Genomic DNA, 21,820 nt, shown 5'->3' with positions numbered 1-21,820 from the left:
TGTTTGTTCTACCTGGATGCAGCTATAATGGAGGCATTGAGGCCTCCGTAGCAGGACAGAGCCACAGCAAGGGGGATGGTCCAGCTCATCACGCCAAGAGTGTGATCTGCAAAGGTCTGAGCGGGACACAGAAAGCAGTTCAGCGGCGGCGGTTCTCCTGCTCTCGTCGGTTCGTGCGGATACGGTTCGTTTTACTCACCACTGCCACGGCGTCACTGGCCAGTATGGCGCTGACATCCAGAACGGCGTAGTAGGCCACGTTGGTGAGGATGTAGATGACGGTGACGATGGGCATGGAGATGGCGATGGCCAGGGGCAGGTTCCTGGAACACCGAGACGTTGGGTCATTATTCGGTCTGCTCTGCCTTTTCTACGGTACAAACAAGTTGCACGGACAGGAAATGTTTACCTCTCTGGGTTTTTGATCTCCTCGGTGACAAAGTTGAGGGTGTCCCAGCCGGAATAGGAGAAAAGGGCGGAGTAGAGCGCCAGCGCGATGTCACCGGGGTCTGTGGACGATCCCTCAAAGGACGACTCGAAGTTGGCAGTGTAGCCTACGAGAGACGCAAAACAATTAAAGGACCATTTCAGTAAAGAGCGGTGTTCCTTCGTCGTATGACTGGACGATGTAAGGGTTTGGGCCCGGCGCTCCACAGAGGGACATGGCTCACCTTTGCACAGCTTGACGATGCCGGTAATGATGATGACGATGAGGGCCGCCACCTTGGCGTAGGTGAAAACGTCCTGCACGCGGGTGCCCCACTTCACGTAGGCGGAGTTGATGAATGTCAGTAAGCCTGGGGAGAGAGGAAGGCGTTCACGGGCGCTCGTGTGGTCGTGGGAACAACAAGACAGACGCAGAGCGGATCGGAGGTACTTACACAAGCACGCCGCGGCGATGAGCCTGGCCGGCACGTACGGCGGCTCACATGTCGGGAAGAGCGGCTGCACCAGGTAGTTGGCAAACGTGATGGCGATGACGGCCTGGCTCGTGGGCTCGATGATCAGCAGCGACGTCCACAGGCGGATGAAGGCGATGAAGCCGCCGAAGGACTCCAGGATGTACGCGTAAGATGCCCCCGATTTGGTGATGGTGGTGCCCAGCTCGGCGTAGCAAAGGGCCCCCATCACGGAGAACAGGCCCCCGATGGCCCAGATGAGGAGCGACAGCCCGTAGGAGGCGCTGTAGATCAGCACGCCCTTCGGGGACACGAAGATGCCGGAGCCGATCATGTTCCCCACGATCAGGCTGACCCCGTTGAGCAGCGAGATCTCCTTCTTGAGCTGCATGCTCTCTTTGGGGGGCTCCGGGGGGCGGGGGGAGCCGCCGGCACTGCCGTTGGAGTTCCTGGATTCCTCGTGGGCGGCCATGGCGCCGACTGAGGCCCGGCTGTGGACGCTGCGGTCCCTTTTCTGGCAACCTTAGGAACAACCTGTCCAACAGAGGGACATGTGACAGGTCATTGTGTGTCTGATCTCTAATGCACAGGTGTCAAACTCAAGGCCCGCGGGCCCAATCCGGACCGCCACGTCATTTTATGTGGCCCGCGAATCCGCCAGCAAACGTGAAGTTTGTATTTTTGTTATCAAGTCTAACTTTTCATCTTTTTTTGTAATTTTTTTTTTTGTTGGGCTCCCACATCAAAAGGCATTCGATCGTCTTAAAATGAAAGTCTATGCTGCTTTACGGTGACCATGAACTACATCTCCCACAATGCACGTCGATGTTGTGACCCGTGACATGACGGCATCCTGCCGCTGGACAGCAGGTTTTTTGTTTTACATTTAATGAAAGATAGGAAAGTGAAAACATGTTTGTGCTTCAGGGAGAAACATTGTTATAACAAGTTATAATAACAGAAATGTGCTGTAATATATGTTTACACTTATATAACTGCATGTACAACATTTCTACGCTTGAATAGTCAAACACAGAGACTGTTACTTCACAGTATGTGAGGGAGTAGTTAGATTACAGTCTTACAGTTACAACTCGGCGACGGACACTTTGCCACTGCGCTGATCAGCAGAGTCGCTGTCTTCTTTGGATAGACGGACACTCACGAGACAGATGTGCTTCTGTCTGCTGTCTGCTGCCGTCACAGCTGGATGAGATCCCTTCACAGCTAACGGTCGGTTTCACATCTGGAGCTGAAAACAGTGAAACGATCAGTCGACCGGTGGGAGATTGATCTGCAGCTATTCCAGAAGTCGACTGACTGTTGAAGTCAAGCAAACATGTCAGCATTCTGTGTTGGAAAAAAACTAACTTTTTTATACTTAACTATTGGCTTTTGGAAATTGGGAATGACATTTTCTTACACTTCATAAACAAACAAATGAAATCGATTGATGGGGAACATGATCATGCACATTCATCAGCAATGCAAAAAAGAAATCAGTTGCAGCCCTACTTACATTGATCATTTTGTATTTCTTGTATTCTATACGTATGTGCGCATGCGCACTGCGTGTCTGTCCGACAGAGCGAGATCATTATACCGTTTTGTCATCTGAGCGTTGTGTTCAGCCCTCCCGAGTAACCAGAGACACAACCGGCTGTGGAGGTAAACATGACACATCTCCTGACAATGAAAGCTATTCTTCTACTTCTTCACTGCACGTTATTATCACTTTATAAAAGCCTGTGACGTGAATACAACGGGCTCATGTTGGATGACCTGGAGCCGAGATGTTAGGCCACGTTATGGCAGGCCTCCTTCCGAACGCAACAGACTGACGTGCACGCAAAGATGTGGATAGACCATGACAACAGATGCTGAATTAAAGGGCGGATGATAGTGATGAGTGTATCTGTGATCCTGACGGTAACCATAACGTGGTTTTAGGTCAGCAGAGCTACAGCAGCAGCAGCAGTCTGTCTATTGATGCAGTGATATGTGACCCACGTCTTCCACACAAGAAGGAACACGATGGTTAAAAAAACAAACAACTTCTTTTAACGCAACACAGCATCCCGGCCCGGCGTTTCCTCACTAGAATAACCGGTGTCAAGTAACGTTTGAACTACTACGCAGAACTTCCGCGTATGACTTTCAAAATAAAGCTCCAATCAAATCTGTACTACAGTGGATATAGCAAGAGGTTGTTTATGTTTTTTCAAAAATCTCTCTCGCGCTCAAACAGCGTTGTAATGTGCGTGTCAGGTCGAATGTATGTGTTAGAACAAAGTCACATAACGGGGTTTAACGGGCCACGAGGCAAATGGCGTTTCTAAAGGGAGAGCTGTCGTGCAATGACTTGATATGTGCTGTTCTTAGGTCGAGCATTGTATATAAGTACAAGCCATTCTATGACATAACGTTAAAGACAGACCTATTTGCCTCGCACCGACTCTTACATCGTTAGGACATCACTAAGCTAGTATGACGCCACACGTCAGGTCGGCTAGCTTATTCTTCCATCACGTCACCGGCTTTGAATCGTACTGAAACAACGCAGACGAAAACAAAAAGTTCACCTCGTCTACACACATATACCGTCACGAAATAATAATAAATAAAAAAAAAGTGGGCTTTCATTTTGAATGCGAGCCTCCTCACCTCCGGTAGCATCCCGGCTATCTGCGGTTAGCTTGCCGCGACTCGAAAACAAGCAGGGACTTCCCTTTTGTCCCGTTACCGTAACTGTTATCTAATTCCAGGTATAGGTTCTATTTTCGGCGAACACGCGGGGCATTGTTCCCGTTTTTTCCCCGTTTTCCTGCTCCGCGGCGACAGTCCCGGGACACACTCGCCGGTCTTACCTGTGCTGCTTTGCCTCCTGCCGAGCGCTTTTTTTTTTTTTGACAGCCAGCCAACGTCGGCTTCCCACAGCTAATGCAACCGGACGACCGGTCCCCGTGAAGAAGCGGCTGCTGCTGCTGCCCAGAGGAGGCGTCACGTGACCCACTGTAGCAGCATCGTATGATGCGTCTGTATGTTAGGATTATTTTGGGAACAGAACACTGCATTCACTCTCAGTCACTGTTTCTTTTTGCGTTGAAGAGTTAGGACACGTGTTGTGTTTGTGCAATGCATTTCCATCACACATGTATATAAAGGCACAATGCAACAATTATAAAGAAAACGTTGTAAATACAATAATGCCGAAACATTCTGGCACATGACCACCATAGTGTACATTCTCTAAAGGCACAAAGTCCAAATTAAATTAGAAATTATTATTTTTTTTATCATATTGTTGTTGGTGGCTGATTTCTCTCCACAGTCCCATGCCAGCAGGCCTGACACCGCCGGTGATGAGTGGACATGCAATTAGAGCAGGCCTGCTAGGAGCATGGGGCACAGGGGACGGGGACGTGCTATTATCATGTGGGTGAAGTGTCAGGGAGGCTGAAACGCATTTGGACGCGCACACAGGCAAACTAAACCAGGGTTTAGCAGAGCCCGGCCCGGAATAGAACGGCGCGCCGGCGTGGGTGCATGAGGAGCAGGACAGAAGTCTCAGTCAGTAGAGGACAGGTACAGCGCAGGACGGTTTCCCACCTTAGGTCAATATTTACCACCACAATAAAAAGACACATGGAGACATGAGACATGGGCTTCGTTTGGCTGCCGCTCCTTTACCACAAAGCTGATTTATTACAGCTACAGAGGGTACTACATGTATAGTTCAAGTTTTATTGTGTTGCTCTGCTTATTTGCCATTATGATGGAGGAGGATATTAGATCACACTAAGGATGATCCAGTACAGACTTATTTCCATCATGGTCCTTAATGCAGAGAGAGCGAAATGTGCAGGATTGCAGGTTAGGCGACATATCAACAAACTAGTGGTGATCATCTGTGGAGCAGACAAACAGATGCTCCTCTGGTCCTCGTTGGTGGAGATCTCCCTTGTTTCTGGGTCTGGTTTGAGGTCATCGTTGGCACACTCTGGTCTGGCACGTCTGCACCGGTTAGCAGTGAGAACAAGTCGTTTTGAAGCTTTTTCTGGTAGTCGAGTCTGCTTCTTCCCACGCTCGGTACCACGATCTACGAAGAACGAAAGCTTGTTCCATTTCTCATAGCAGGCGGAGCGGCGTGTTCGCAAAGAGAGCGAGACGTCTGAAAAGCTCCAGGGAGGAAGCGCACAGGGCGAAGATAAGGAGCAGGAAAACAGAGGGCCTCAGAAACGCTGACTGTGCACCTCTGCAGACAAACACACACTCCTTTTAACTAAAGACGTTTTATTCATTCTCTATGTACACAGACACACAATACACAATCATTTGATGAAAACAAAAAAGTGCAAATATCACAGTATCTAAAAACTCACATGAAATATTCAACAAAATGATTTATACATGAAGATGAAATTTAGATTTTAAACCGAAACAAATTTTTCCGACCAGATAATTTGGTCCATTTTTTAGATGAAGACTTGAAAATGATGATTTGTCTCTGTTAATTATTTGGACTGAAGGTCTGAATATGGCCTGGAGTCATCTATTATTATAAAACATTCAGCTATTCCACTATGCACACACACACACACACACACACACACACACACACTGTGTATGAAATCTCATATCATATCATATCTTATCATATTAAAACAGAAAACAAAGATTGAAAATCTAAAGTGCTAAAAAAAAAAGTACAAATTCAAAAATAAAAAAGCTTATCTAAGGTTCAAGGAGAGCTTCAATAATAATAATAATAATATATATATATATATATATATATATATATATATATATATATATATATATATATATATTTTTTTTTTTTTTTTTTTTTTTTCTTTACAGACAACAAAATGGAAATCACAGCACAGTAACCTGTAATCATTTGTTTCCCCGTCTGGATTTAAAGCTTAACTTTATGTCCAGTTTACAATTTAGAATCTCAAATGAATTCTTTCCCTTCTCCACCTAGACCCAGTCCAGTGTTCTACCAGTAAAGGCTTCTGGCCTGTATTTCCTGAGCGATGGTGTCATCTCTTCTCCACTGTCCCACAGGAAGAGCAACCAAGTCATCAAATTTTTCTTTTTCTCTTTTAAACCGGTTTTGGCCGCTGATTGGATGCCGTTGATTCAAATACATTCCGGCGAGGCGTTGATTACATTTAGCTAACCTCCACCCGTGTGCAATCTGTAGCTCTAATCAAACAAACAATATTCATCGCAAAATGGATCCATCATCTGATGAGGGATGAACAGCTGGCGCTGCAGTAAGGTGCGGATGAATGACCGGAGGAGTGAGCGGTGGAGGATGGAGCGCTCGCTCTCAGCTGAAGACACGGCCGATCTACAGCGCACAGTTCTCCTCCGTTTGGTCATCTGCATAAAAAGCTTCAGTGCCACCACACAGCCCATCTAACTCTTCTCCTGGGCCTGCAGCATGTGTTGCCGGGTCGACCCCGTGCTGGTGCTGCCCAGAGCGGAGCCGCCGGCCTGTTTCCGCATCCAGTCCAGCATGTAGAACCGCAGCATCAGGAAGAAACCTGGGAGAGCAGAAACAACACGGTTCAGTCACTCACTCACAGGTTTCTCTCGGCTCCACTTCTTCAGGATCACGTGATCAATAAGTGGGATGTGGAGACAGTCAAATACTGTGGCGGCAGGTCTCAGATACATATGTATTTGGATGTGACTGCAGCCTAACTTAAAGCAAGACAAACAGTCGTACACTGGGAGGAGCTAACTTCATCTGTTTTCAAAACTAATCTGAGGTTTGAAGTATTTCTGTCAAAGTAAAGAGACTGTAGGATGTAGTCGCTAGTTTTATCTGCCTGTTGAGACAAATGAACCTGCACTGTAAAAATGTGAGAGCAAAAATGAAATACATCTACTGCATTGACTGCCACTGCATGTTGGAATGTGGATTCCTCACATTTTAGTTTTTCAGTAACTCCAGCTTTACCGGACTTATTATGAGACAAATTACGTGACAAGATGGGTTATTGTTAAGAGAGTACTGTGTCGCCTGACGACGGTTTATCGTAGAGGACTCACGTAGAGACGGACCTGGTGGTGACCTGTCAATCACGAGGTCGTCATAAATCAACAGAGAAGAAGAGTCATTTTCTCACAGACTTCTATAGGACCAGAGGAGTCGCCCTCTGCTGGTCAGTAGACAGAACACTGGTTTAAGAACCTTCCACATTGGCCTCACTTTTCAGAACCGGAGGTTACCGCCCGGTGTTGCCCAACGGCACTTCGTCATGGACTGAGCATCGAACCACCGAGCCACAGCCGTCCCCTTTCACTTTGTAGAGGAATACAGACATGACGTGTGTTTCTGTGGGACTACATCAATGCATGTGGAAGCTGGCCTTATTCAATGAAGGAGAGAACTTGATTGTCTAATCATTGTATCTGTGAAAATACAGTTTAAAGAAATAAGTCAACTGTTGTTTCTCCTCGGTTTCCAGTCTTTATGCTAAGCTAAGCTAAGCTAAGTAGCTCCTGGCTGCAGGTTGGTATTTACCGTAAGGGCCTCAGGAAAGAAAATGAATAGATTTCCCCAAATGAAGTATTTCTTAACATGCTTAGTGGAATGTGTTTTTTGCCGAAGGTTACCTCATATTACACCACAACTGTTGAATCATACAACCATTACAGTGGCCGGTTGGCATAGAGCATTCTCTCACTGAACTACCAATGTGCAGCAACAATGGGGTTAATAAGTTGAGCCTCTGGACTGGAATCAGAAACAAGCACCCTGCATGAGAGGGGAAGCAGCTTTTGTTCTGATAGGCACCGCTAACAGGAGGCCTTGAATGACCACGGCCATTGTCTCATTCCCACACTGATACAATGGACCGCTGGCTCCAGATACAGTCACCAATCTCTGAGCCAGCAGTGAACATACCCTGACTGTATAGAGCTCTGTGACGGTGGTAATGATAAGATGATGATAAAATGACACAAATATGTAGCTTGTGGCTTATTTTGAGTCTTCGAGTATAAACCCCAAGAGCAATCTGGACGGACTAACTGGCGCAGTGCACCTCAAAGCACGGACCTTGAAAAGAGTTGAGGATGCAGGAGAGGAAGAGGACGACGTCGGAGAGGGGTCCAAAGTCCAGGAAGGTCAGACCCCAAGATGTCCCGAAGAGGCAGCTGAGGCCCCAGATGCTGAGAAAAGCCACGCGGTTCTGCCTCCATTCGTCCCTGGTGCGGATCTGCCTGTAGACCAGGAAGAGCATCACGACGCCCGAGGACACCAGGACGGCCAGGACCGTCATGTTGGTGAAATAGTGGGCCAGCAAGGCCTTGTGGGTGTTTTTCATCCAGCACCTGAAAAACACCAAATGCACTCAGAGAGACGGAAAAGCAAACACGATCCCAGAGAGGACGAACAACACGCCGCTGTCAAATCACGGGGTGACTTTACTGTGTCTATGTTTCTTCACAGCAAATATCTTTGTCTCAATAAAGCTCGCTTACATCAGATAAGGATCGGAGACGTCATCGCTTGGCACCACCTCTCTCAGTCCATAAATGTCCCCTACTGCAGCCAGGATGATTACAGGCAGGGCAGGGAGAGCTGCAAAGGGAAGTTCACGGGGTCACATTTTAACATCACGCTGACCTTAACGTGCCGTGAATGAACATTACGTCACTACGCTCACCGAAGCCGACCAGGTTCCACACGTAGGGCTTCGGGGAGGGGCTGAAAACCATGTAGACCAACCAGAAGGTGTGGAAAACCTCCACGCCCATCCAGGTGAAGGAGCTGAGCAGGGCGTAGTGGAGGCCCGCCCCCACCCAGACGCACACACCCTCCCCTCCCACGTTGGCCAGGACCCCGGTGAAGAAGAAGAGCAGGTTGAGGAGGCCGAGAGCCGCGGCCAAGCCCAGGTGGATGGGTATGGACTGCTCCTTACATCGCCTGCTGCAGGGAGAGTGGAGTGGAGATGAGTAGGTTTCTTAATTGTACTTAATCATTTTGATTAAGCCGCATGTGTGAAAAGTAGCATTACCTCTTCCTGCAGAGGTAAACGATGAGAGCGACACAGCTGATCACAGACACGGCACAGCCCAGAGATGTAATGACGCTCAGGGCCAGGAGGTGGCGCACTGGGCGAGGCTCCATTTGCTGCAACAAACAAGAGCACCACAGCTGTTTCTGTTCCCATAATACTGGGGTGGAATCATGCATCGACGTCGTCTTTTCTGGGTCTTTAATGTTCCTAGCGCTCAGCACATTCATGTCTCCGTGTTGTGGTGTAATACAGCGGCAGTGTGTCTCACCACCAGCACAGTGAAGTACGTCAGATGGTTACAGAGGCACTCTGTGTGTTTCCCTCCTTTCTGTCGCGTCTCGCATCCATCGTCCAACCAATTGACCTGCAACGGATCTGCACAGAGAAAATACAGATTTAAAGGTGGACGTACAGACATATGTTGGATGAATGTACGGGATTTCTTTTTTAAAGGGTTCCAACCTTTCCTGTTGTCCCATGACACACATTTCCTTGAATGCAGTTTCTGAAATAAAAAAAGGAGGGAGAGATGTGAGCTGTAATCACCTCCCTGTATTCATACTAGCAACACTTCAGGTACTTTCAGAATCAGAATCTGGCCTCCTGCATGTCTACACACCACCACAGATGTGAAATAACACTTGCACATCAGACGTAAACAGTGGTTTTATGTGTGCGTGTGCGTCGCTTAGAGGAAGCAACAGACCGTCGCACAGACAGCACAGCCTTCGAGTTGTTTCTGTGTGTTCTCATGGAGCTGAACGCGTCTTGTTTTTTGAAACAACCCACATTTGAGGAGTTCGAGAAAAAGACGTGGACCACCAACATATGTATTTAATATAAATATACAAATATTAGTTCATTTACTGCAGCATCAGATGCTTGTTGAATTTTGGATAGGTGTTTTTTTTACATTGAATGTCTGTTATGCTGTTCATTGTGTACACATGACATCTATATCATGTCCATCCTGATAGAGGATCCTCCTCTGTTGCTCTCTCTAGGGTCTCTTCCTCTTTTCTCCTGTTAAAAGGGCTTTTTTTTGGGGGGGGGGAGTTTTTCGATGGATTTGTAAAATGTCGTGTGGGCAAAGATCACACTGTCACAGACAACATGAAGGCACAGAAAGCACACAAGCTTACAGGTATGACTTCATGGTGAAAGCCAATCCTGATTGGCTCAGACAGATCAGCGATGACCTCGTTCTCTACGGTGATTTCCACCACATCGTCAAGAACCCTGACCTCCTTGTGACCCTCCTGGAACACACACACACACACACACACACACATCTTTACCTGTCTGATACAATACAGAAGAACTGTCAGTCAGCAGGATTGGTGCATTATGTCAAAGTCTCGGCACGTGTGCCGTGGAGTCGGGCTGGCATCATCTCCTCTCAGCTGCCCGTGTTGACTGAGGGCAGCAGGATCCTCACCTGGAACAGGGAGTTGTTTCTGAAGAAAGTGCAGACGACCTTGCTGGACTTCTTCGCCGCTCGCTTCAGAGCGGGGGGGAGGTGGACGGTGGTGCGGGACTCTGCGGGTGCACCTTTAGCGGCCTGCATCACACAATAAAACACGGAGCGGTTAGAGACGGCACACCAGGGTTTGTGTCGACTCACTCTCAAGCAGGAACAGACAAAGTCAAATGATTTTCACGTGTTGTTGAGCCGCCCTGCCGCTCGGTCCCATGCCGTCAGGCGGTTGTAATTACCGTGGTGGACGAGCATGTGGATTGCTGGGTGCTTACTCACACACGGCCCTATTTTAAGGCAAAATGTCACCTTTCAAAAACGCGTCCTGTACTTGTCCGTGAAACGCTGCCATCGTTCGCTTTCATGTGGTTCACCTCTCACCTATTTTCTCCACTAAATCACCACCGCCACGGACCCGAATGGAAACGTTAACGCAGCTACTCATTCACCGGGTTAAACACCTGCTATGAAGTGATTAAAAAGAGTGGACGTGGACAAACAGCCTCCTCAGTGGAGCTGCATCATACTGTGGAGCAGAGACACTCTGTCCTCCCGTAGGAAGTAGACTATGAGTGAATCACTGAATTACTCTGAACAAAAGTGTCCATCTCTAACCAGGGATGTTCTCTGTGCTGCATTCAACTTTTGATTTCACCTTTGTAGCAGCTACTGCTGTCTTTTACTTTCCTAAACAAAACCAGCTACGGGAAATGCGCTTCATTTTCGACGACGCGGCTGAAAGGCAACGAAGAGGGAACAGGTGTGGTCACGATCTCGCTGATGTGGCGTGTGTCGGCTGGGGCGAAGGTCAACGCGTGTCGAACTTTACTCCTAAGAAACAGAAGTTCACGCGTCGATATGATGATGTTACTAAATCGTCCCCGTGGTTTATTTCTTTTGTGTGTGTGTGTGTGTGTGTGTGTGTGTGCGTGTGTGTGTGTTATCCTCACAGGCGCCGTGACGTTGTAGCCTCTGAAATCCTCCTTCATGTCCACCTCAAAGCTGCGAGCACACGGATGCTCCATATTCCCTACAGCCGAGGAATTTCTGCGCACACACACACACACACGCACACACACGCACGCACGCACGCGCACACACGCACACACACACACAAACACACACCACCATGATGAAAATGGAAGCTTCAGAGGGTTTTAAAAAAAAAGAAGCATGGTTATTTTTGTAACCCCCCCCCCACACCCTAACATGGTCTTAACTTTAACTTCCTGTTTGTAGTCAAAGTTCCCTGCATTACATAAAGCGTGATTACATGAAGCGGACTCAGCAATTAAGGCAAAGTCATGTGAAAAAGGGTGTGATGATAAAAAAGAGAGAGAGAGAGGAAATTACATGTTGACTTGGGAGGATCCCTGGTTCTCTTGATCACATAATGCTTCTGCAAAACACAACAACACAGTTTGAATTTGACACATTGAACTGTGACACCATCTTCTTGACGTTTTGAGTCTGAACAAAAGGATATTTTAACGATCGACGCGGATCACGTTCGTTCTCCCTTACTGCAGTCGATGGAACCTCCGTTGAAGTTGTAGGCTGTCATTATCCTGCCTGCGATTAAATCACTTTTGACCGCTCCGTTGACGATGCCGTAGCGTGCCTCCGGTGTGTTGGCGTCATGAGACAGGTCGGTGCAGCAGGAGCCCTTCAGGCTGGCGGGCCAGCACAGAGTGAGGTTCTCCCCTCCGACCTGAACGGCGAGAGGACAATAAAACTGATGAGTCCTTGCCGTCCCCTCGCATGGAGCCAGCTTTGAAAAGGCGGGAAACACGTTGCCTTTAAACTCATTTGGGCTCCTCTTACCTGCAGCTTCAGCTGGTCCAGCAGCGGCTCCCAGTACAGACAGAACGGAGTTTCCTCCTCGGAGTCGAGGCCGAGCCGCTCGAGGGGAATCACTTCGGAGCGACTGCACTGCGCCGTGATCCGCCCGACGACGGACAGAGAGCTCTGACCCGCTGAGATGGACATCACGGTGCAGCCCGGGGAGAGGCTGACGTTCAGGCTCAGGGCGACCCCCATCTCGTGGCGCCAGGTCCCACAAAAGTCCACGTCCTTGTCATTCTCACTCGACCCTGAAGGAGAGAAAACGTGTAAGCGCACACCGACGACATGTTTGGTTTTCCTTTAAGTGCAAAGTATTCAACCCTTGAGGAAGAGGACAAACATGTCTGTGTCAAAACACTGACAGAACGTTACGCTTCAGTCCTGCTCATAATTACCAATGATTCATGCGTCTTCAGAATTCTAAGCCTGTCAATGACAGTCTGTTTACAGTTTGTTTACATAATGTCGCTGTGAAAAAGATCACAAACATTTCCTTATTTCATACTTAATGCTAGATTCGTATCACAGTCGAGGGTATGTCGGTAATGAGCAACAGCTCAAGCGTGCCGTGTGCAGACACCGTATGCACAAACACGTTTAACAGCAACTTTTCTTTTCATATTGTTTTGGGAGGCCAGCAATGCTACACTTATCACGAAATATGAACCTTAACACACTAAGGCAACTAGGTCATTAATTACACTGTTTGATGACAGATATATGCTATGCTGTTACTTATACATTATGCACATAAATACAGAGCAGTTTAAAGTCGCTGTGTTCTGTTCAAATGTACGTGACAAAAGCTCAGAACTCGTACGAGATCGTCTCCACAGAGGAAACGCGTGGTGTCCGTGTGAAGTCGTTATCATACGCCGCGTTTGATCCTCTTCACCGGTGTGGTTATCTCACCTGTAGAGAGGAGGAGGACGACGAAGACCAAGACCCCCCCCAGGTTATCTCTGAGCCGGGGCTCCATCGGTAACGCCTGGGAAACAAAGAGGGAGAAATGCAGCTGTGAAAGAGGAACAACGTCTGTATCTCTGCATGGGCAGAGCCAGCACACTAAAAACCCCAACCACTGAAACCTGCTGCTGATGAAGCACGCATGTGTGTGTGTGTGTGTGTGTGTGTGTGTTACATGGAACGACATTGTGTTACAAGTGTGAAAGGCACAACACACACTGATCTCTCACGCTATTTCTACGAGCAAACACACATCCGACGTAAAACAACAGGCTCTATCTAGAGGCAGCACAGGTTTGACACGACGGCGTGTTTTTAATGCTACTATTCTTATCCACTCTCTCTTATCAATGAATACAAATGAGCTGCTGCTTAAAATACACACAGGGGCCTTTCTGTGCTGTTATCAATGGAAACAGTCTTCCTCTTTAACTGGCACGCACACACACACACACACACACACACACACACACACACACACACACACACACACACACAGACTTTCCATCCCCATTTAGCAAGTTGATTTTTCTCGTAGCAAGTAAAAAAAGGAACATGGCCGATGTTGCCTGTTTCAACATTAACACACAGATGTGACATTACTGAAAGAAGATCACTTTACGGCACATTAGACTTAAATCATGTGAGCGTTACCACAACGGACCACACACACACATCTCTGTCATTTTCAGTTTCTACCAGACACGCCGACTCATTCCCGGCTGTGCCACTGCACAAACTTTCCAGGTTTGCTAGTCGCCTCTGCGTATCACAAGCTGCTTATCATCACAACACGGCAAAACAAACAAACGCTGTAGCGTAGAGATGCAGAGGCAGATTTTGAAAAGAGTGTGTGTGTGTGTGTGTGTGTGTGTGTGTGTGTGGGGGGGGGGGGGGGGGGGGGGAGCAGCCGCGGTTGTCCTGACCTCAACATCACAAGACGGAAACCGGTGGATCCGTAGACACAGCAGAAAGGAACAGCAAAGGAAGAAAAGACAAAAAGATAGAGAGAGGAACATCAAGCTGCAAAGCCTGGAGGGGGGGGGGGGGGGGGCTATTTATAACGATGTACTCTGAAACACACACCTGATACTCGAGAAGGACCTGAGAGCACTTGGACACTCAGAGACAGACTCATAAACAAAAACACAAAAAGGATGTTGAGCAACGCGCTACAAAGAACACGGTGGTGGTCGCAGATATATTTTCATATATAAGTTTTGTATTTAAACGGCGTCATTCACCGGCTGTTCACTGTAATCAAACTAATTGAAGGAGCCGCTTCACGAGTTGCTTCAGAGTCAGCAGCGCTAACATCAAGCTCCCGGGTGACATGCCGACCTTCAGCCGGTGTAGTGTTCTATCTCCTTAATTGCTCTGGGAAAAAAAGAAGAAGCAATCTTTCAACAAGCTGTCTGCAAACTCCACACAGCAAAACGTCTCACTGCAGGACTCAGAGTTACTGCAAAGCCTGGAAATACACACACACACACACACACACACACTTTCTACTGCAAAACTGAGTTTTGGAGTTTTTGCTGGAATGGTTTGTTTGAAGTGAAGCCGCTGTGTTCGGGAGCAGAAGGTGCAGAATTATTCAAAATGTGCAGAGCCGGGCCGCCGCCGCCGCATTCCAGACGAGGTCGGAATTTGCACAGTTCAAATTTCCAACTTCCGACCTCCAAGAGCTCCAGGTGCACCACGACAAACGTAAACAAAACCACGGCGGAGGACCGTGACTAAATTCTTTGGCGAGTGTGCACGTGACTGAACTCTCAGCAGTGCACCCTCCACGCTTTGAGTGGCGGTCCACTCTACTTTTTCAGTACGGGGGTCGGAAACGTTTGAGTTGCGAGTCGTCTGGAATGCAGCACTAGCCCTACAGGAGGACCGTGCGTTGCTCTGTGGGCCTGAATCATCATCATCGCTCTTCCTCGTTACACCCTGATGGTGTGCATTTGGATGGTGCAGCTTTCACAGCAGGGCTGCAGTGGATGGCTTTAGCTCTGGGTTAAGACTTTTTGGATCAGGCTCATCTATTTGATGAGTCAGGCCCATCAAGTAGCACCGTGAAGTACGCAGCACACATTTCACACATTACATTTTATTTCACTGTGACTAACTCCTGTGTTCAACTAAGTTGCTCTGAGCATCTCCAACAGAAACAGATCATATTTATGGTTTTATTATTTCAATAAATCAATATAAACAGACAAACTTTTACTTTCCCTTCAGTTAAAACACACAGAGATTTTGTGAAACTGTAACCTCTGTATATTTGACACGGCATGACTTGGATCCTTTGTGGTTTTGACACTTCCCTTTTTGATAATTCAAGGGCGTCAATAAAAGCTTGGTGAGAAAGAAAGGTGTTTAAGTGTGACTTCATGGAACTAATATACCACCCACCCACACACACACACACACACACACACACACACACACACACACACACACACACACACACACACACACACACACACACACACACACACACACACACACACAACCACACCCACACACACAGCCTCTTGCTGGGTGTCGTGGTTTAGCAAGCTGCAGTGGCCTTAACCAGTGACCATTCTAACGCTTACTACTCTATATTTAATATTCTTAGAATAGAGACTACAGATCAGAACTCGGTTCGAACCCGACCAGCTCTCAACGACCAAAGGAGGACACGCAGCCCAGCGGTCTGCAGATGTGGTGGCGGTCTGCTATGCTCGGACATGTGCTGTGGTTGCACCATGGCCCACATAGCCCTTCACAAACCTACCTGTCGTGCATTGGTGGGCTGTCAAAGCGGGCTCTCATTTTGCAATATCAACATATATTTTGCGATATAATAATAAACATTTCATGGACGGTCGATTGAGTGATTCCAGAGCGAAGAGTTCGTTCTAGAAGTTAACTCACTTTGTCAAATTCCTGACTCCTTTATGTTGTTGTTTAGCATGCTTGTTTATATGTTGATGTTTGGTTTTGTATATGGGGGGGGGGGGACTGTTGTTGCGCGCTGTGTTGTACTGGGACGTGTTTGACCGTGGCACAGTGACAGCAGGAGGACACGTGAAGCGGTAGAAGTCACTGAAAGTGGTAAAGTAAAGTAAAGTAAAGTAAAGTAAAGTGAAGTGAAGTGAAGTGAAGTGAAGTGAAGTGAAGTGGTGACCTTTGATCGTGTGTTTCAAGCGGACTCGTTCCCTCTCGGTTGTGTGCAGCCAGTGAGGGGCGCTGTTCATGTAAATTCGTCATCGTGCATATTTGCGTGCAAACTGTGTTTGTGTAAATGTTAACGTCAGATTGTTTCGTATGTCTACATGTATTTACGCAGCTCGACGGGTGGATTGAGGACGGTGGTGTACAAGGAGGAATCAATCCATCAGTGGAAGAGGAGTAAAGGGTGTCGAGTATTTCCTGGAGGGAGCGATAAGATCCCAGCGTGAAGCTTCCATGTTTTCTTTTCATCGGTGTGAGTCGTCTAGTTTTGGAGATATCCGCCGTAGAGACGTCTTCTCTCCAATAGATGCCACTCATTATGGTGCTCAAAGCGGCCAAAAAAAAATAAAAAATACATTTGAAAAACTCAACAACAATGTCTCTTTCCAGAAATCATGACCCGGTTACCTACCACAGTTCCTACCTTACCTAGTTCCTAGTATGTGAAATAAGATGTTTCATAAAGCAACCAGAGATGCTGTTAAACTATGTTTGGTGACGGCTGCACACACTGAAGTAAGTTCAGACCAGCCCCAGGAGCACACAGCCGTGTTTTGGGCTTTTAAGTGACTCTCCAGCACTCATTCAGCATCACGCCGGTGACTCACCCAAACCCCCAACCCCTCCCCCCCCCCCCCCCCCCCCCCCCCCCCCCCCCCCCCCCCCCCCCCCACACACACACACGTTACGGCTCTCTGACTATTGATGACGACGAAACACAACTGCACTGAGGGAAGTGCCCGGAGTGCCCCCGACCACAGGCAGCCGGCTACAAGTGGGAAAACATAGTGACGGGCTCAGTTCTGTAGAAATGTTTGAGAGAAGGCGAGAGTGCCCCCCCCCCCCCCCCTCCCCACCACCACCAACACAAACCTTCTGTTGTGTGTGCACGTGTGCTCAACATGTAAGAAGTGTTACCACTGCGTAGCGTGTATGCATGTGCATTTAACATTTTAAAAAGTGTCAGATCTTTTGTGCGGGGCTTGAAAACACAACTTTACTCCCAGCTCAAACTATAATCTCCCTCTCTCAACTGAGCTGACGTGTGATCTACCCCCACACCCTCTCTATTGTCCCTGCAAGGCGCCCAGCACAAGAATTTCCCCTTTTCTTTCACTTCCCAGCGCTCGTGTGTGTGTGTGTGTGTGTGTGTGTGTGTGTGTGTGTGCGTGCGTGCGTGCGTGCGTGCGTGCGTGTGTGTGTGTGTGTTCTCATTTTTCAGACAAACTACCGAAACTTGCAGCCTCACTGCTCTCGTCACTCCTCCGCACGTACAGGAGGATAGAGAGCCCTGGCGCGCGTTGAAGCGTGAATGCTCGCGTAAACTCCAGAAACCCACGCACCCCCCCCGGTCTGTCACTTTGTGATTTCCAGTAAAAAATCACCCATGTCTCGTCCTCCCATCGCTGCATCACACAGGGGTCTGACTCACACCGCCGTCCTCACAAGTCTTGCCTGTCTTCACGCAAAGTGGAACGGCAGCCACAACAATGTGTGCCACAGACGGCAGACAGACGGGTGACAAGCTCCTGTGAGTCACGCCTGAGCCTTCTGATGGAGATGGGGAGTTTTTATTGCTGCATGCATTATGTATTGCCACAAACATCCGTGAGATCTTGAGAGGATGATCTTAATATTCCTGTTTTTCGGTGAATGTCTCAACAACCATGACATGACTTTGGTCGCCACCCACAGACTGTACGGACGTAGTCATCTGACGTAGTCATCTGACGTCACCCGTTGGTTTTGTTGACTGCAGTTCTGAAGCCTCGAGTTCGCCGCTTTGGCCGTCGCCATCTTGGGTTTTTTTTGCAACCAGAAGAGACACGAGAGGGTGGAGCTAAGTGCAACCAAACGTCATTTTTAGGCGACTAAGCGTTCCAATTAAGTCAAAATTTCAATAGCTCCAGTTAACGAGACCAATTAGTGAGTTAGCTTGCTGATATTAGCGTGCTGTGTGAAATTCTAGCCTCACAGAGCTGCTAGCATGTCGCACACCTAGCCAAATGTTCCCAGATAATTAAGAGACGACGGTCAGATTTGACGGTGGATTCTATCAAACGGCTGCACCTCAGATCTGATGTTTTCAGTTCAGGAGTCTACCTTGAAAACACCACTTCCTGCCGTTCTCAAAGACGTCTGTGTCATGTTTTCTGCTTTTCATGTCCGCTGCTGACTGCTCACCTGAATCACATAGAGTCCGTTTTGTGTCTCCGTTGTTGTTGTTTTTTTAGTTCAGTTAAGAAATCTCGACTCAAGGAAGAGTTCACACACATTATCTTGCGTTTACAGTAGACTGAATTTGTCGTTCTGGATTTTGTCCTGCAAGTGTTGGCAGTGCTCCCCTCACTCCTCTGCAAGCAGCAGAGTGAGGGAGCAAAGAATGCACACGGAAGAGTAATTCAAGGAACAAAAGCTGCTCTTTGTTGTCCGGCCTCAGAGTGACAGTGAGCGTGAATGAGGGTCAAAGATCACTGGCTGCTTCGGAGGCTGTTTAAGCCAATGCTTAAAAGACACACACACACACACACACACACACACACTATACACAAACAGCTCTAACTCTGTGCCAAGATGACAGGGAAGCTAAATATATTCTAAAACTCGACCCTGACCAAACCGGTCAGAAATAAAGTCTCTTCTCACTTTTTCTCCTGGAGAAACACACTGACCTCATTCGTCTCCTTGTGAGAACGCAGCACTGTGCTGCACTGTGCTGCACTGTGCTGCACTGTGCTGCACTGTGCTGCACTGTGCTGCACTGTGCTGCACTGTGCTGCACTGTTGCGCTGCTGCCAACAACCATGACATGACAACTGGTTACATGGAGATAAGATTTGCGTTTGTTGTCCTGAGGCACAATGCAAGAAGCAACCGGCATTCTGCGTCTGCTTGTTTCACGTGTCGGTTTAAAGCGCGTGGTCGTCCCACTTCGGGCACCTGCGAGTGTGAAAGCGGAATAAGTACGGTCATACCGCGAGCAGCTACCGTGGGAGCCTCTGAAAGGGAGACTTGTGACGTCTAATTGCAAGCGTTCATAATAACTTTAGTTGTTTTTTTTTCATATTAGAACGCAGCAAAGTGGAGACTGGACGTAATGCGGCCGGTGTGGAATGTTCCCCGGGCTACATTTGTTACATTTGTGCACTTTTTGTGAGAGCGCCGTAGTGATGCAGCGTGCACGTCTGCACGAGTGTGTGCACACGTACATTTTATCTGTATCCTGCCGTCCTCTGTGAGGAAATTGGAGGAGCAGGTGGAATGCTGCAGATATGTCCTTTGGGGCTATGAATAAATCAATAAAACAACACACACAGAGACACACACACACACACACACACACACACACACACACACACGCACAGACAACAGCCAGCATGTTATTAGGGCCTAATTCACCCCCAAGCGTGGCCTTAGGTGTGGGTCACTGGGTTTAGTCTGCCATCAGGGGCTTTCTTTTCCTCATTATGAAAAATGAAGTCGGCACAAAGGAGCAGGAGTTCATGCAATGAGTCACACACCCTATGCAATATTTGCATTTAAAGGAACGAGGCGGTAAGAAGAAAAAAATCCCTCCACGGTTGTCATTCGTTCACTTTCGGTGCTAATCTGCTCTGCAGGGCTTACAGATGTTCAAACTGGTGCAATAACCGTGTTCTTCACACCACGGTGCTTTTGTGTCACTGAGTGAGGTCTTTTGATTGTGCACCGAGGCACAGTCAGGAAACCGCATGCTGTAAGAGGAGCGAGGTGTTGAGCCTCTCTGACGCCTGTGTGTCACCATGAACCCTCAACACCAGCTCTTCACAAGGGGAAAGAACGCACAACACCCGGTATAATTCATGAGCCCAGCCCCGACACATTACAACTATCATAAAAACATGTCCAAATAAATAAGATTATGGATTATTGAGATTTAGCACGAACAGTGGAGGACTGCAAACCATACTATATTATTAATCATGTAGCTAATCAACCTATAACTGGAAAAATGTACATGCTAATCAAAACCACAACATATATACCCCTATATATATAAAAAATTAAAAAATTAAAATATATATAGGGGTATATATGTTGTTTTATTTTGTATTTTTATATAGATATATCTATATAAAAATAAAAATAATATACATATATAGATATGTATACATTTTATAAAATATGTATATACAAATATATACTATAAAACTATATATATATTCAAATATACAATACAAAATATAATAATTCCAAAGTAGAAATCTGCTATCTGCGTGTCTATCGGTTCATATCTCTATCATGATAAACATAATAGAATAAGTTAGTTTAAAGTGGAGGAGGTGCTGTAGTGAATGTCAGACATGCTACAGTGTGTATGTTTCAGCCTCGCTTTGTTTCAAATGAAACGTAACGTCAGTGTTGTTCCTCACCTTGACGACTTTTCCCGTCAGCAGCGGAGCTTTCGCGTCTCCTGTCGACTACAGAGCCTCCAGGTAAAACGTCCACCTCCAGCCCACTGTTCCTCACAAGCTGGACCCGGTACGGACGCTGCACGCCGCGGTGACAAGCCGGGGATGGACGCTCCAAATCCAGTCAACCGCACAAAAGGTGGACCAAAGAGAAAGACAACTAAACTTTCCTCGTGTGCACTTTGCTGTTCCTCTGGTTATTTCTCACGTCTTTAACGCGCTCGAGACGGCTGAAGATATATATATATATATATATATATATATATATATATAAATATATATATATATTTTTTAAACGTAAAGTCCAAAGAACGAGACGCCCGGGCTGAGAGCTCTCACTACGCCTTCACACGGTGCCTGTGCTCGCGGACGGACTGTCAGCGCGACTGAGGTGCGAGAGCGGAGCTGCGGTCAAGGCAGCCAGAATAGAAGTCGTTTCCGGCCATGATTTTCACAATGCGTAACGTAACGCGCACACTGTGGCCTGTGCAGAACTCAGTGGGCTATTATGTGCAGATGTACCACCGGTTGGCCCACCATGCTGTACAGCTTGTCGCCTGTTCACTGCAGCTGAACACACGCTCTCTTTGTTTAGCCGAGGTGTATCCTATTCTCTAACATCTACACCAGCAGGCTAATTACATTTAGATCACTCCTTTCCTTTGTTTGTTTTTTAAAGACAAATATGTCGCTTTTATTTTGAAGGCGAAGTCATTTCCCAGTTATCTTCTGTTGTCTGTGTCTCGCTTGACTGCTGTCGAGTAACAAGGTGTGGAACGGGAGGCCAGACGGAGCGACATGGATCCCAGACAGGGAGCACTCGAGGAGGGGGTCTGCAGAAGGGAGAGTACCCAAACCAGCCAGTCCGCTTCCTCAAAGCCACTCTCGATCCCAGAAGTAGACACCTCAGCATGATGAAGCAGT

General features: G+C 47.5%; 2 protein-coding genes across 3 annotated transcripts in view; both read right to left on the bottom strand.

Annotated features, from left to right (window-relative positions):
* slc7a6 (solute carrier family 7 member 6) overlaps positions 1-3,867 on the bottom strand; it is a 5,296-nt gene extending 1,429 nt beyond the window's left edge. The window contains exons 1-7 of the mRNA XM_068710707.1: positions 3,767-3,867; positions 1,985-2,151; positions 882-1,433; positions 672-797; positions 410-554; positions 200-323; positions 13-116 (exon numbers count right to left, since the gene is read on the bottom strand). Coding sequence (XP_068566808.1) covers positions 13-116; positions 200-323; positions 410-554; positions 672-797; positions 882-1,371 — 989 coding nt within the window. The 5' untranslated portion in view covers positions 1,372-1,433; positions 1,985-2,151; positions 3,767-3,867. The remainder of the gene's footprint in view (positions 1-12; positions 117-199; positions 324-409; positions 555-671; positions 798-881; positions 1,434-1,984; positions 2,152-3,766) is intronic.
* A 1,308-nt stretch (positions 3,868-5,175) lies between these two features.
* On the bottom strand, positions 5,176-21,256 carry LOC137872485 (adhesion G-protein coupled receptor G5-like). Of its 2 annotated transcripts, none has more exons than XM_068710705.1 (15): positions 20,858-21,256; positions 13,176-13,251; positions 12,243-12,511; positions 11,943-12,129; positions 11,772-11,817; positions 11,369-11,465; positions 10,380-10,502; positions 10,084-10,200; positions 9,404-9,446; positions 9,210-9,316; positions 8,939-9,054; positions 8,588-8,850; positions 8,403-8,502; positions 7,978-8,252; positions 5,176-6,454 (listed from the first exon to the last, which is right to left on the bottom strand). In XM_068710705.1, the coding sequence occupies exons 2-15, from the start codon at positions 13,240-13,242 to the stop codon at positions 6,327-6,329; spliced, it is 1,938 nt and encodes a 645-aa protein (XP_068566806.1). In that variant the 5' UTR covers positions 13,243-13,251; positions 20,858-21,256; the 3' UTR covers positions 5,176-6,326. The 2 variants fall into 2 exon arrangements, with proteins under 2 accessions (XP_068566806.1, XP_068566807.1); XM_068710706.1 differs by having other exon boundaries at positions 8,588-8,847.
* Positions 21,257-21,820: the final 564 nt, after the last annotated feature.

Source organism: Cebidichthys violaceus, unplaced genomic scaffold, assembly GCF_023349555.1.
Source record: "Cebidichthys violaceus isolate CVI_PGR_0920_01 unplaced genomic scaffold, fCebVio1.0.p SCAF_16, whole genome shotgun sequence".
NCBI classification, from domain to species: Eukaryota; Metazoa; Chordata; class Actinopteri; order Perciformes; family Stichaeidae; genus Cebidichthys; species Cebidichthys violaceus.
The sequence above is the reverse complement of the archived record's forward strand: the minus strand, read 5'-3'. Positions and strand labels throughout refer to the sequence as shown.

What these genes read in the sequence shown, in the direction of transcription:
- LOC137872485 (XM_068710705.1), bottom strand. Translation starts at nt 13,242, where the DNA reads ATGGAGCCCCGGCTCAGAGATAACCTGGGGGGGGTCTTGGTCTTCGTC. An exon ending in GAAACAACTCCCTGTTCCAG is followed by an intron (nt 10,201 to 10,379) that starts GTGAGGATCCTG and finishes TGTGTGTTCCAG; the next exon opens with GAGGGTCACAAGGAGGTCAG. An exon ending in TTCACCATGAAGTCATACCT is followed by an intron (nt 9,447 to 10,083) that starts GTAAGCTTGTGT and finishes TTTTTATTTCAG; the next exon opens with AAACTGCATTCAAGGAAATG.